This window comes from Drosophila subpulchrella, unplaced genomic scaffold (genome assembly GCF_014743375.2).
Source record: "Drosophila subpulchrella strain 33 F10 #4 breed RU33 unplaced genomic scaffold, RU_Dsub_v1.1 Primary Assembly Seq354, whole genome shotgun sequence".
In the NCBI taxonomy this organism is placed as follows: domain Eukaryota; kingdom Metazoa; phylum Arthropoda; class Insecta; order Diptera; family Drosophilidae; genus Drosophila; species Drosophila subpulchrella.
This window is the reverse complement of record NW_023665577.1, coordinates 2,023,256-2,037,519: the sequence shown is the minus strand read 5'-3', so window position 1 is coordinate 2,037,519 and position 14,264 is coordinate 2,023,256. Positions and strand designations below refer to the sequence as shown.

The 14,264-nt window shown below is 39.6% G+C and overlaps 3 protein-coding genes and 1 non-coding gene across 4 annotated transcripts; 2 read left to right on the top strand and 2 right to left on the bottom strand.

Annotated features, from left to right (window-relative positions):
• Positions 1 to 56: 56 nt before the first annotated feature.
• Trnas-aga lies at positions 57 to 138 on the bottom strand. Its single transcript has one exon. It is a non-coding gene; the product is annotated as a tRNA-Ser (tRNA).
• An 8,533-nt stretch (positions 139 to 8,671) lies between these two features.
• On the top strand, positions 8,672 to 10,930 carry LOC119560512 (ubiquitin-associated protein 1). The gene is made up of 3 exons (XM_037873987.1): positions 8,672 to 9,706; positions 10,116 to 10,538; positions 10,596 to 10,930. The coding sequence occupies exons 1-3, from the start codon at positions 8,786 to 8,788 to the stop codon at positions 10,719 to 10,721; spliced, it is 1,470 nt and encodes a 489-aa protein (XP_037729915.1). The 5' UTR covers positions 8,672 to 8,785; the 3' UTR covers positions 10,722 to 10,930.
• Positions 10,806 to 12,413, bottom strand: LOC119560513. Its single transcript, XM_037873988.1, has 3 exons — positions 12,181 to 12,413; positions 11,693 to 12,109; positions 10,806 to 11,631 (listed from the first exon to the last, which is right to left on the bottom strand). Exons 1-3 carry the CDS (start codon positions 12,320 to 12,322, stop codon positions 10,943 to 10,945), a joined length of 1,248 nt encoding a protein of 415 aa, XP_037729916.1. The 5' UTR covers positions 12,323 to 12,413; the 3' UTR covers positions 10,806 to 10,942.
• A 296-nt stretch (positions 12,414 to 12,709) lies between these two features.
• Positions 12,710 to 13,517, top strand: LOC119560514 (acylphosphatase-2). Its single transcript, XM_037873989.1, has 4 exons — positions 12,710 to 13,005; positions 13,061 to 13,077; positions 13,156 to 13,265; positions 13,316 to 13,517. The coding sequence occupies exons 1-4, from the start codon at positions 12,789 to 12,791 to the stop codon at positions 13,431 to 13,433; spliced, it is 462 nt and encodes a 153-aa protein (XP_037729917.1). The 5' UTR covers positions 12,710 to 12,788; the 3' UTR covers positions 13,434 to 13,517.
• The last annotated feature ends 747 nt before the right edge of the window (positions 13,518 to 14,264 follow it).

Below are 14,264 nucleotides of genomic sequence, written 5' to 3'. Positions count from 1 at the left end.
GTCATGATAAACCGTAAATATCAGCCCTAAAAAAACAAAAAAGAATTTATTCTATTCGCAGTCGGTAGGATTCGAACCTACGCTCCCAGAGGGAATCTGATTTCTAGTCAGACGCCTTAACCGCTCGGCCACGACTGCTCGATTGAAATGTGTCGCAGATAGAATCTCAACAGGTGGAAAAAAGCTAACTTGCCTTAAAAATTTTTTAAAATTATCTGAGAGATAGTAGTATGCTTTATAAAGACCCCGTCCAGACTATGGACTTGCTGTTATCGAGCATTGGGAACAATTCGTTTTTTTTTATACTGGATGTATGCTTTTTTTTATAATCAAATAAAATATTTATATAGATTTTATTAATTATAAAGAAAACTTCTGACACCACGACATAAAAAATCTAACTAGCCTTGTCCCATTAAGTATTTGTTACTTAAAATGACTTCTATCCGAAATCATTAAACTCATGAAACGTTTGAAAAAGTTTTACTGCGAAATCGAGAAGTTACCATTACCCCCACCGCACAGGTAATTCAAATTTTTATATAATATTTTATATTTTATATTATATTTATATTTACTTTTTTACCACCAATTGGTTTTTTGGTACTACTTTCTTTGCTTGCGCAAAAAAAAGTTATATTGCCGCGCTCTCTTCAGCATTACTAAGTATTTAAATGCAAAATGGCGCGCTGCTTTATCTATCAGTTTTGTTTTGATCACGTTGACGCGAACAAAGTTTGATAACAAACTGTGAAACTTTTACCACCTTGCACCAGCAAAATTTGCTGAAGTATTAGTAGAATAATTTCTTACTGAAAATACCTACAAAAAGTTATGTTAGGACTGGCCAAGTAAAAAAACGTGAGTTTTGGTCCGCACCGTATGTTATTTGATCTCAATCCTTTGGCCCAAGTAAATGGTATGGTCAAAAAATATGGAACCATTTTTGTATTTTTTTTTTACAAAAAACCTATACGTTGCTGGCACAAAATCAATTTCTTTCGACTTTCAGATGAATGCCACATTTCGTGGATAAGGTTGAAGACGTGTTTGACAGAATCATAGGAACTTCGCACTGTGGTTGGACCTGTATGGGAGCCGCGGCCAAAAATACTTCTAGTTGTTATATCGATTCAAAACTTTCCCCAATATTCTATAAAAATATTTTAATTATAGCAAAAAAAAATTGGACATATCGCCCGACTATAGCCTATAGCTACCATACAAAATATCGAACCAAATTTCAAACGCGTTGCTATTTTCAGTTTCAAACTTTTTTATTTAAGTAATGTTACATTTAAGTAATATTTTAAGAGGAAGAGGAGTTGTTTATTATCCGCCCACCAATATTAATTCGTTAGTTTGGATTATTAAGTGTAAATTACATGAAAAAAACATAACAATAATTTATTTATTTATTTATATAATGCTAACAAGTAATTATAAACTAAATGCTAACAGAGATCATGAGCTATAGCAGCTATAGGCCTTCAGCTCTTCTGGTTTAGTATAATTTCATTTTGTTTTCTTTTGTCTATTTAAATCTAGCTTATAATCTACATGGTTAGATATTTACAGTGTTTTATTATTATGCTTATTTTTGATTTTATTTTTATTTTATTTGAATTATATTTTATTAATAATTTTGGCTTTGATCAGGAAGTTTGAAATGATGTTGAAGTTGTCGATTGTGGGGTTAGCTATAGCTAGGATGGGATCAAGGTTGTGGAAGGATTGAGAACGTTGTGAGGAGAGGGAGGGGCAAAAACATATTATATGTTGGATATTTATGCGTGCGTTGTTGCACAATGGGCACAAATTGTTTTTTGCCGTGTCCAGATAGTGGGCATTGGTTAAGTTTGTGTGTCCTAGTCTGAGTCTGTTTATTATTATTTGTTGCCTCCTGCTCAAGGGAGAGTTTTTATGAAGGGAGTTTGACGTGGATGATTTGGCAATTTGTTGGTACCAGTAAGATGTTGAATTAAGTCTGTTTGTTAGTTTATCTTGTAGTTCTTTTTTCAAGAACTGGGTAATGTCGTTGGCGTTGTTGTTGGCAGTGAGGGTTAATGGAAATTTAGAGGCCAGTTTGGCTGCCTCGTCTGCGTTTTCGTTACCTACGAGTCCTATGTGGCTAGGTACCCATACAAGAGAGATTTTTGGGAAGTGTTTGGTGACTAGGTTTCTGACTGAGGTGGCATAGTGCGAATGGTTGTTTTGGTTGGTGATCGAGGAGATGGAGGAGAGGGAGTCTGAGCATATAACGTGTTTGCCTGGCATCTTTACGCAAATTTTAATGGCTTCCTGGATTGCTATTATCTCACTCGAGAGGACTGAGGAATAGAAAGGCAGAAGTCCCAGTCTGATCGTTGCTGTTTCGGTTGTTATGCTGTAGGTTGTTATGCCTCCAGATTTGGAGCCGTCGGTATAGACGAAGTTATGGTTGGGGTACGAGGATTTGAGGGTGCGAAAGAGTTGGTGGAAAATGTTTGGTGGTGTTGTATTTTTATTGTATTTAGATAGGGTGGTGTTGGTTGCTTTAAAAATGCTATCCATGTTAAATGTTTTGCATTTATTATTTTTGATTGGGAGGTAAGGAATTGAATTGGTTTTGGACAATTGTATTACGCGATCTATTGTGCTGGAGTATCTATGGTGTCTTTTATTCGATTTGATAAGCTTTTTTAAGGGTGTGTCGTTGGATTTCAAAAGGTTTTTGGCTAGTTTTCCGGTTAAGAAGTCTCGCTTGTGTTCTATGGGACATATGTTGGCTTCTAATAGAAGGTTGTTTATTGGGGTGGAACGGAATGCTCCAAGACCTACTCTTATTGCTGAATTGAGGGAAGTTTTAATTTTGTTTAGTTGTGATTTGGGTGCGTGTCCATAAATTGGAAGGCAGTAGTCTATCTTGGAAATAATGAGTGATTTTATGACTTGGATGAGAGAGGCGGTGTTGGTGTTGTATTTGTGGGACGAAAGGTGCTTAACTATGCCTAATGGCTTGGACAGATCGGCTTTTAACTTCGATATGTGAGTGTTCCATTTGTATCTTTTGTTGATTGTGAGTCCTAGTATTTTGAGGGTGTCGGTGGTTGGTATAGTGGTGTCTCCTGTTAGTATCTTAGCGTTGCAGTTGTGTTTCCGGCAGATATGAAGTATCTGGCATTTGTCTTTGGAAAGGACTGAGCCTGAGTGCGTGCACCACTCGTCGATTTGGTTAAAGGTGTCTGTTAGGTTCGTTGTGGGGTTTTTTCGTTTGTTGTGCTCTATGATGAGGTGAAAGTCGTCTGCGTAAGCGCAGAACTTGATTTCTCTTGGGATAGAGATGATGTTGGTAAGGGAGTTGTAGGCTATGAGGAATAAAATGACGGAGATTGGAGAGCCTTGCGGAATCCCATTGTTAAGAGGGAAGGTGTTGGAGAGATAGGTGTCGGTTTTGACTATTATTTTCCTATTTGTCATGAAGTTTTTGACGTAGTTGATTATACGAGCCCCTATTTTCCAAACGTGTAGTTGCTGTATGACTGTGTGTATGCCAATTTTGTCGAAAGCCTTAGTGAAGTCCAGTGAAATAATTGTTAGGTGTTTCTTGAGGGCAATGGATCTGGAGGCTAGGTGGTCTACATAAAGTAGACTGTCTAGTACAGATTTGCCTCTTTTAAAGCCGAATTGGCTGTTGTGTATGAGTTCGTTATTTTGAACGAACCACCACAACCTCTTTGCTACTATTTTGTCGAGGATTTTGGCTAGGCATGAGTTCAGGGATATGGGTCTGTAAGATTTTATGTATAATAATAAACGAAAATACAAATTATAGCAAAAGAAAACAAAATTTTAAAAAATAAATGATAACTAAATATATTTAATTCAAGTCATCGAGTAGTTCAAATACTGATGCTGATAAAACTGACTTTTTTGAATGTGGGATCTTTCTTTGGCCAGTAACATAAGGATCTGAGCTCAGAAGTAATCTGTGCATCAAATCTGTGTTTGTGTCAATCCGAGAAGTCTTTCTGGTAGGGATGTCGGAAATATATAAAAATATCGATATTTTTTCTCTTAAAAAAAATATTATCATCGCGATATTTTTTGGGCAAAAAAAGACGATTTTGACGATATTTTTTAATGATATTTCCGATTTTTTATGTATGGTCACTCTTTAGTCAGAAAGCAAAGTGAGAAGTGTATGTGAAAATGAGTGCGTCTATAGATTTTTATACAGAATCAAATGCTACTTCTGCGAAATGCACATTGTTCAAAGCGTGGACACTCGGTGGAACTCGTGCTTGGATATGCTAAACGCGTTCGTTGCACTAGCTGACGAAGTGGCATTCGTTATTTTGAGTAGACGAACCTCAGGCAACTCACCAGAAATGCTCTCAGTGGAGGAGCTTAATATTTGTCGCGATTTTTGCCATGTTCTCCAACCTTTTAAAGAAGCCACTGATAATGTGAGCGGCGATTCTTACGTGACCGTCAGCTTAGTGATTCCTATGATTTCAATGATTAATACAAAATTAAAAGAAGCTAATATGGTTACCGCTGAAGGCATTCTAACAAAAGATACCCTTCTACAAATATCACAAAAGCGATTGAGTGGTTTGCTGCAGAATAACATACTCATGGAAGCCACAATGCTTGATCCTCGATTTAAAAAAATGTATTTCGATATGCCTCTTCACGTAAAAAATGTCACTGATGAAATCATAAAGCAAATGGTTGAAAAAAAGCAATCAGAAATATTGCCTTCGTCTGTAGAAGAAATGGTGTGTGGTTTGTGACTCCCGTAGTCGTATGACAGACCAGCATGTAACCGAACGAGTTTTTCTTAAATCATAAAAAACAGATTTGTTTGCGAATTAATTAAAAACAAGTACAAACGTATGCAATTTCATGAATTTATAAATAAAAACAAGTACAAATGTATGTAATTTCATGAATTATAATTAAAAACAATAAGTTAAAATGTATGTAATTTCATGAATTTCAATTAAAAACAATAAGTTCAAATGTATGTAATCAGTATCTTTATAAATAAAATCCTTAAAAATGTTGTTATTTTATTTAATTATTTATCTAGTCCTAACAAATAGTATTAAACTAAGCGCTTACAGTGGTTTTTTTTTTTGGTTGTGGGTTTACTGTGAGATTATATACATATTTACAAGATTATACTATTTATGGGATCCTTAAATTCTAATTGTGTTTACATTGATGTTTATTAATATTTTGTGCATTGTTTTTGAACTTTTTAAGAACTTAATGATGTTGTGGGAGCTTGAGTTTGAGGGATTGGCTATTATTTTCTTATTATTTTTTATAAAAGACCCAAATGTACAGCAACATGACACCATTTTTCAAATTTTGCTGAATATTTAAAATATCAAAAAAATCGATATATCGAAATTTTTTTATGATATTTCTTAGTATCATCGTGTGATATTTTTCAAACAGCAAATATCATCGATACGATATTTTTTCAAAATCCAACAACCCTACTTCCTGGTGTGCTGTCTTCTAAACATTTTGATGTCCTTATTTTTTGACTCTGCAGCTTCTTCTGATAATTCTCCAATCGGCACAAGTGCATAACTTATGACATCTGGAGCATGAACTAAAATTTTGTGTACGGATGGTGGAAGATAGTACCATGGATACAAGCTAATCAGCTTTCTGGCAGTATCAAGTGTATATTCTCCAAATTTTGCCGCATTAATTTTGTAGCCTGATGCCAAACACTGCAGCAATATTGAACACCGGACTATAATATCTTCATTAATACCCGTTATTTCTGCTGCTAATTTCGGATTTTTAAAAAACGCTCTGGCCGTATTGCCATTATTTAACGAGCCACTTCCTCCACTCCTAGGTGTATCCACAATAATTCCCATTCGTATGCGAAAATCATTCTGCATTTGGGATTACCTTGTCGAAAGTACTTGTTTTCCTTCTGGAGTACTAACTCTCCAGCTCTTCAGGTCGAGTCTGTACGATACATGCAAAAAGTATTTAAAAAACGAATAAAGGAGTGTAATGGAGACAATCCAAACTCAAAGCGTGATTCATTAACCATCTTTTTCAAATAATTTTCGAAATCGTTAATCTCTGTCGGCTTCGCCTCACATATGTAGCACTTAGAAGATGACGTGTGACTTAGGGCACTACAAATTTTCCCATCAACCATTTTCAACTGCAAGCTGTGTTTAATTTTAATTTCTTTACCGGGCACATTACATGGCGTATCAGTCAACACTTCAATCTTAGCTTTGAAATACTTTTCTTCGTCTTCAACTAATTGAGCCGTTTCTTTTGCGAATTGCAATCTTAATGGTCTGCAGTATCGTGTAGACGAAGGTCGCGGATTCTTCCAAATTATTTTTTCATCTTTTAGATCATTTTCCATAGTTTTAAGTTGTAATGGCACATATGATGTCACAAAAAGACTGGAATCTCTCAAATCCTTATTGCAGACTTTCTGTTTGTATTCTGAACGTCCAGTGCTGCCGTCAAATCCCCATTTTCCAATTAAAATAAGCTTATCGGAGCAATCACTTTCAACGCTTTCAAGAACATCATGCTGAAGTTTTACAATCCCCCTCGCAGTATGGTCAACCAAGCTCTGTAACTCGACTTCAGCTTTTGATTCACTTACAGTTATTTTGTCTGGATAGGTTAATTTCTTAGCCTTTAACAGTTGACCGTAGCTTGGAAAAAGGTCAAAGGAGGTCTTTGAGTTCACATAGATTCGAATAAGAAAATATTGATGCTTGCTCAAGTTTGCCTCCATGAGAAGCGACAGGACTTCATCGATGTTAGCTTTGCTACACATTGCATTTGATTGAAAGTTGCACGATCGTAGGTCACAAGCTGCAGATTCATTAGTTATTGAAAGCTCAGCAATTCTTGGTCTCTTAGTTCTTTTTGATGACTCACTAAAGTCTACTTTCGGACGTCCACGCTTAGCAGTTTCGATCATTTCTTGAGGCTTACTTGGAGTGCGTTTCATTAAAATTGTTTCCTTTTCGTTAAGCCAATTAGATTGGAATTCAAGAATTGATGCCTTTTTGCGTTTATATTGTGTCCAAAACGAAGCAATTTTTTTGCAAATGTAACCAATACATTTCGTTAACACGCTCATCTCGGACACGTAGCCAATGTTTTCAATATTGCAATATTGCGGTTCTCATGTTCGATGGCCTTCCGTAATTCTTCTACATTAGTGTCGATTACTGTACACCAATAATTGAATATGTACAAGCGAGTGAAGACACAATGAGAAGAGTCACCTACCAAAATTAAATTAATAAAGAAATAACGCTATAAAAATTAAAATTTTAACCTAAAAATAAACCTAAAACACTAAGGACGAACACAAAGACACAGCACAACTACAATGCAAAACAGCTGCTTTGACCTTGAAGAAAAAAAGAGACGGTGTTAGTTTATGGTTGATTATGCACACATCTGTAAGTATCTGCAGCTAGCTTTAACTTTTTTATACCTTAAGATGAATCGGGGCATCACAGTTAAAACTTTTAGTAAACTTAGAAAACACGAATACAAAAGATACTAAAAATATAACAAAGTAAAGAATTAATTTAAAAATAACGACAACACAAGTTAGCTTTTATTTATATTGAAACTTAAAAATAATACCTTTAACTTCAAAATCTATTTTATATAATTTAAATTGGGCAGCGTAATTAGTTGACTGAACACTTTGAAGTTCGCTTTTGTTGTGAAAAATTCGCTATGCGTGCAGATGGGCTTTGCAAATGAACACGTGATCACAGCTTCAATTCTATTTTTATAAAGTCCCGTTAGATATCTAGATAAAACTGGTTTGTTATGAAGAAGTTTGGTCATTTTAGAGGCGATTTGGTTACTTTTCGCAAATTTTTGTTATGATTTTTTGAATTTTGTCTTATGGGCGCAACCACTGTGCTTCGGTGCGGTTCGATGCGGAAAACATAAAGTGGCGAAGCTACGAACAAAATCAATCTTGGACTGAATTGCCTTTGCCACGATTTTGAAAGTAATTGAAGTCTTTTATCAGCACCTCCTTGATAAGGTCGAGATCAATGATCTATATTTGCATCTATATTTCCGCTAAAGGAAATTACCGTTTATCTTTAATACCATTTTATAGGTATTGTTCATTTATGTATTGTATCATATCCGTTAAGACCCCTACAAATAAGTAAGTATTTACTATAGTTTGAATCACCTTCATTTTCTTTTTGTGAAGCCAAGGTTGCCCTTGTCTCTTTGCTGCGTCGCTTTAAGATCGACATTTTAATTTTCAAATATGGCTGTCATAGTTTTGACAATGTTCGATTTATACACCAAAGATTTCCATTCGAATTTTATATGAAGAATTTATCCGGGAAAAGTCCTTGTACAACATTTTTCGCCCTTGATCAAAGCAAATGAAATCTTTTCGTGCTTTTTCATCAACACATTAATTATTTTTGTGAAGTTCCCACTGGAAACATAAATAAAACAATATGAGTACTAACATATCTTTAAAGGTTATGTAAATCAAATAATTAAATATTTTCGTTTTCCACCATTGAAACGCCCCTGCCCCAAACCAGCATACCGTTAGTAAAAAGAGCACCCCTAACGAAAAGCCGACAACCAGCAGAAATTAGCAAATCAGCAGTGACCGATGACACTGCCTATCGCCTATCGCTGCTGCTCGGGGAAACAACAAAAGAGAACAGAGAGAAAAAACGCGTAGTAGCAACTTAATTAACAAAATTCGCGGTGAATGCGCTAGCATAACATGGACGATGTCCCGGTCAAGATAGTTGAGCGCTACAAACCCCCGCCTGCCGTCTTCCACCTGCCGCAGGCGACCCTGAACCGCCTGTCGCAGTTCCGTGAGGACTACTACGCGGATCACCCAGATTACCAGTACGACTTCCAGCTGGAGCGGGCGGTGGTGAGTCAGGCCCAACGCTGGCGCCACATGCGTAGCCAGCAGCGGGAGGAGCTCGCCAATCGCCAGGAGCGCCGCAAGGAGGAACGCCAACGGGCGCTGGAGGCCAGGCAGAAGGAGATGCTTGGAGCAGTCGACTACCCCAGTACGGACGACTTGTCATCGGACGAGGGAGAGGACGAGCAAGAGAAGAAGAACCCTGAACGGAAGGGGGAGGAGCAGCCACCTCCTACCGCCTCTGAGTCACGCGACTCATCGCACGAACCAAAGTCAATAGGCGTGTGCAATTTCCACACCATCTTGCAGCCCACCATACTGAGCGCCACTCCAGTGGCTATCCCGCAGACGCTGCACAAGCGGAACAGCTCCCTGAACTATGCGGACTTTGAGTACAATATGAACTCCACACCCTTCGACAACATCGAGCTGAAGACCATCAATGATCTGGACATACTCGCCCAGGTGCTGCACCAGACCCAGCTGGAGGAGCGCAGGGATCAACAGCAACAGCAGGGAGATCAGACGCAGCAGGAAGTTTGCCCCAAGGAGGAGCAGCCCCATCAGGAAGTGCCAGCTCCTGTGGAGCTAACGATGACTACGCTGGCGGAGACCAAAGCGACGCTCGACAGCGTCAATTTCCATGTTCACTGTGATGATGATGAGGGCAGGAGGGAGCCCAGCCACATTCTACCCACGTCTTTATACCCCACGCCCATGTACAGCGCTTCCGCCCAGCAGCAGCTGCATAAACCGGAGCACTTCCAGGTGGGACACTATTAAGTAGACTCTTAGAACAAATGGCCTTAATCTGTTAACTGGATTCTGGGAAATTTATTGACGATTGTATTTGTTACTTCGTTTGTACACCAACAAGTGAAGCCTTTATATAGTAATATCATATTCTCATATTTTAATAAAAGAGCAAGTCATTAACTCATCCACAGCTTCAGTTTGCTTCTTCTTTAGTGTGGACCATAATCTCTAAACTGTTAATTAATAACACTTATTTTAAAACTACTAAACTTTTTTTGATTTTTTTAACCCAAGTAGTAGCAAAGTATTTATTTCTATTATACTAAGGTTTTAGTTTTTATGGGAGTAGGTTGAAATTTTTGTAGTTCGGCTTTTTAAAATCGAAATAGAGATTTCGCCTAAGAACTTATTATTGTTGCAGGTGTACCACATGCAGGGTTATAGCCACCAGCCCTACTACTCTCCGCAGCAGCATCCGTTTCAACAGCAAAACAACTACAATGTCAATGGATTTGGCACGCCCAGCCATTTGATGGTGCCTCCAACGCCTTCCTCCGTGCTGGCCCTTAGCCAGTCGGAGGACGAGGTGGCCACCAAGTCAAGGAGTGTGCCCGACATCCTGCGGGAGCTGAAGACAGAGCTGCAGCAGGCGGAGAAGCGACGCACCCGCCTGCACAGCCACAACGAAGAGCAGCAGACGAAGATGGCGGTGGCCGTGGACAGGAACTCCTTCAGGGAGCTGGCTGGACCGGCACAGAAGTTGGCGCAACGAATCAGTACCATGGGCTTTCCACTGGAACGGGTAGCAAAGGTTGTTAGCCTGTGCGGCATCGATGATAAAAAGGTCTGTCCTTTTAAGGGACGTTTGAAAAGAACAATCACTGGAAATCTCTATCCCCAGATTATCGAGCACCTTATACCACTCGGCGAGCTCATGGACCTAGGTTTTGACGAATCGAAAATCTCAGCGGCGCTTCTCAAGTTCAACAATAACAAGGACAAGGCGCTAGACTATCTAATCAACTAGATCAATTTAGGAGAAAACCTTTTGATACGGCCAGCTTTTACCCGTGCCCTCACCCCGCATCCTACGCCCAAGCAGCTTAACAAGTTGACTCCTCTAAATGTATTTTTAATTATTACAATTTCTCGTGAGATATTCCTTGCTTAAGTTGGGAGTTGAATGCTTCAGAATCCTCAGCAGCAGAATAAATATAAGTCAGTAAAGTTAGTCAATCCCGATCCCTCTTAGTTCATGCCCAACATCAGTAGGTTAATGGCGTGTTCCACATTTCCATCGGAAATTTCCAAGTAGCTGACGTTTTGGGTGTGATTGATGAAGCCCATGGCGGCCATGGTGCGCAGTTGTTCGGTGAAGCGATGTCGGCGATAGCAGCGTGGTAGCACGTCGCTGTCATCACCACCATCGTCCTCGTCATCCACATCGTCGGCAGGTGCTGGGACGACTGCGTCTGCGACTGGGAGTCCGCCGGACTCCACCTCCATGTTCTCCACTGGCGGTGGTTGCTGCTGTGACAGGGATTGAAAAGCGCGGGCCAGCTCATTGCGGAATAGCTCCGAGGAGATGGAACCGCTGCTACTGGCTCCACTGCTGCTGGCTGCCCCTGTACCTACTGATCCTCCAATTCCAGCCAAAGGCGCCGAAGTGGTTCTTGGCCTCTCGTCACCCTGCAGTGCCTCATCTGCATTTCGCTGCGCAATATTCGAAAGTGAGTTGAACGAGGTCACATTGGCCAAGGCGTTGGCCAGCTGCTGGCGGCTGATCTGACGGATGTTGGCCATCTCATCGCGCCGATTGGCAGCCGCAGCAGCTGCTACGGCGGTGCTGCTGCTTCCGCCACTGCTGCTGCTGCCTGCTCCCAGGGAGTTTTCCTCCTCTGACGAAGTTGTGGACTCTGAGGCAGCCTGTTCTTGAACTGGAAGAGCAAATTGTCAAGTTTTAACAACTGCGCAGGAGTGACAGCTTGCTATACTTACACTGAGTGGCAGAGCTATTCCTGGCCAGCTCCTTGCGAATGGTGTCCACAATAAATGGAGCAGCCTCACAGATGAGGGGGTAATCCTTGACTAGATTCTGGACCACCTCCGGCTCGTGCAACACGTTAAATAGCACGGAGTCTCGGATCAGAGCCTGGGCGCCCAGATTGCGCCTGAATTCCGGATACTCCGCGAGAATCTTCTGCAGGATGTTGAACCGCGAGGTCACGCTGATCTGCAGGTGCGAGGTCAGCGAGAACAGCTCCTGGATGTGCTTCATGTTGATCTCTGTGGCCGCTGGCGGCACATACGGCGAGTAACGCTTCACCTTTCGGAAGCAGTGTATGACGGCGTTGGGCTGCAGTGACCGACTGAGGGTGTCCGCATCTTCCAGCACGCGCCCGTGATGGATGATCTCTGCAAGTGCGTAGCAGATGACTTAGCACAAAGGGGACAATGGGCAGCAGTGGTGTCGGAGGGTCACTCACCCAGTTCGCTGGCGTCGAATTGCAGCTCCATCTCCTTGGTCACCACCGCCTTCAAATAGGCCACATCCCGCTCCAGGTCTATGTTGTGCAGCGGATGCACATCGCTCAGCTTGTTCTTGAGCAGCGCGTATAGGGTATGCATAGTGCGAGTAAGTAGTTTCTGCGTAATATTCGTACTGCACTATTTTGTGGGTGATTTTGTTTTGTTCAAAGACAGGTCGGAACTGGTTCCAACGAACCGCCTTGGCCACAGGGTGACCCTTAAATGCTCCGATTACCAAAAGTGGATCTATCGCTCACCGATAGCAGTTTTAGAAAGCTGTTGAAAAAAGCTAGATCTATAAATACATTTCCTAACGTCGTTTACTTACAGTTTTTACAACCTTAATAGCCATCAAGTTTTAATTTTTTTAAAACCATCAATATATGTACAAGTTACAATCACTACAAGATTTTTCACTTTTATTTGAATTGTAGTTTTCAAAAAAAAGCTAAAGCCGCTTAAAATATAGGGTGACCCAGAAAATCAAAAAATTTATTGATGTCTATCGAGCTATCGCTTTTTGACAGTTGACCGCTGCAAATATCTTAAATATTCGAGTTGTAAAATGACCTCGACCGAGACCCAAACTGAGGGAAAGCGTAGGGTAACGATTCCCTCTGCGACCCCTGAAAAAAGTGAAGAATCCAACGAAGAAGCCAAAAGCGAACCTAATGAGGATCCCAAAAGAATTTCTCATAGCGAGTTCCAAAAGAGGGTAACCACGGATAGGAGCAATGAGCCGGTGTTCAGTTGCCAATTCGAAGTTTTCGGGATAGTGCAAGGTAGGTACGCCCACCCGCAAAAATAATAGTAATTGATATTAATGATACCCCACAGGCGTTTCCTTTCGAATGGTAAGAACTGGCTGTGCTTCAATAATTAAGGCTGAAATCCATAGCCCAGGACCTAATCATATCATTCCAAACTTATAGTACACCTTACGAAGAGCGCAGAAGCTGGGAGTTCGGGGCTGGTGCAAAAACACTACTGAAAACACGGTGAAGGGTGAAATTCAAGCGCATCGACATGCCTTTGAGTCCATGTAAGTCACTTTTCAGTAGCCATCAATGGTACTTAACTGGTTGTCCACAGGCGCCTCTGGCTCAAGCACACCGGCAGCCCCACTAGCCGAATCGACAAGTGCATCTTCGGCGACACCACTGAGCTTTCCGAGTTCACCTACAGCAACTTCTCAATTGTGGTGGACTAGTTTGTTTTCCAGCTTTCGACCCATTTAAAAATGATGAAATTCTATTATTTAACTTATATACGTTTTTAGTTAGTTAGTTTTTGGATATGAATTAAAAATTGTTCTACAGTTATAAGCCGTAACATACGATTTTCACTTCAAGTGGACTTAAACATATGGTAATGTGATGGATGAACTCATTTCAAATCATTTTAGATCATGAATAAATTAGTCCTACACTATTTTTATTGTTTATTTGAACAATGTTATCTCAGGCCTTTAAGTCAATATCATATCATCATACCTGATCTTAGTCTTACAAACTCTATCTTTAATAGTACAAATTAATCTTACATAAATTATTAAAATATAGTTACTTTCTTTTTATATTTAAGCTAGACGTCGGATTATATATTAAGTCATTTTTTTACACCACATGTTTTGATATTTCGTAAGTTTCAATTTTTTTTTTCAAATAATCATACATAGTTTGGCAATACATCCAATGAGGGTTTTAGATAAAAAAAATTTGATACTGTTCAAGGATTCCACTACATAGTCTATAACTAATGTAAATAATTATGAAGTAGCACTTTATCAAAAGTAAAATCAATATCTAAAAAATCAAATAGTTAAAAAAATCTTAAAACGTATAATTTAAAAAAAAATTGTCGTAAACTAATTATTTGATTATTTTGCTTAAACAAATATCGACCGCGCATTGGCAGAATCTTGGGTTGGGTGGTTATACACTGGTCGGCATAAGTATTTTGACGAAGCTAAAGTTAAATATACTCATAATTCGAATTTACTTCATGTACATTTTGACATCAATGGAAAGGTCATCTAAAT

What these genes read in the sequence shown, in the direction of transcription:
- LOC119560514 (XM_037873989.1), top strand. Translation starts at nt 12,789, where the DNA reads ATGACCTCGACCGAGACCCAAACTGAGGGAAAGCGTAGGGTAACGATT. An exon ending in CGACATGCCTTTGAGTCCAT is followed by an intron (nt 13,266 to 13,315) that starts GTAAGTCACTTT and finishes GGTTGTCCACAG; the next exon opens with GCGCCTCTGGCTCAAGCACA.
- LOC119560512 (XM_037873987.1), top strand. Translation starts at nt 8,786, where the DNA reads ATGGACGATGTCCCGGTCAAGATAGTTGAGCGCTACAAACCCCCGCCT. An exon ending in ATAAACCGGAGCACTTCCAG is followed by an intron (nt 9,707 to 10,115) that starts GTGGGACACTAT and finishes TTATTGTTGCAG; the next exon opens with GTGTACCACATGCAGGGTTA. An exon ending in GCGGCATCGATGATAAAAAG is followed by an intron (nt 10,539 to 10,595) that starts GTCTGTCCTTTT and finishes CTCTATCCCCAG; the next exon opens with ATTATCGAGCACCTTATACC.
- LOC119560513 (XM_037873988.1), bottom strand. Translation starts at nt 12,322, where the DNA reads ATGCATACCCTATACGCGCTGCTCAAGAACAAGCTGAGCGATGTGCAT. An exon ending in ATTCGACGCCAGCGAACTGG is followed by an intron (nt 12,110 to 12,180) that starts GTGAGTGACCCT and finishes ACGCACTTGCAG; the next exon opens with AGATCATCCATCACGGGCGC. An exon ending in GAATAGCTCTGCCACTCAGT is followed by an intron (nt 11,632 to 11,692) that starts GTAAGTATAGCA and finishes TTGCTCTTCCAG; the next exon opens with TTCAAGAACAGGCTGCCTCA.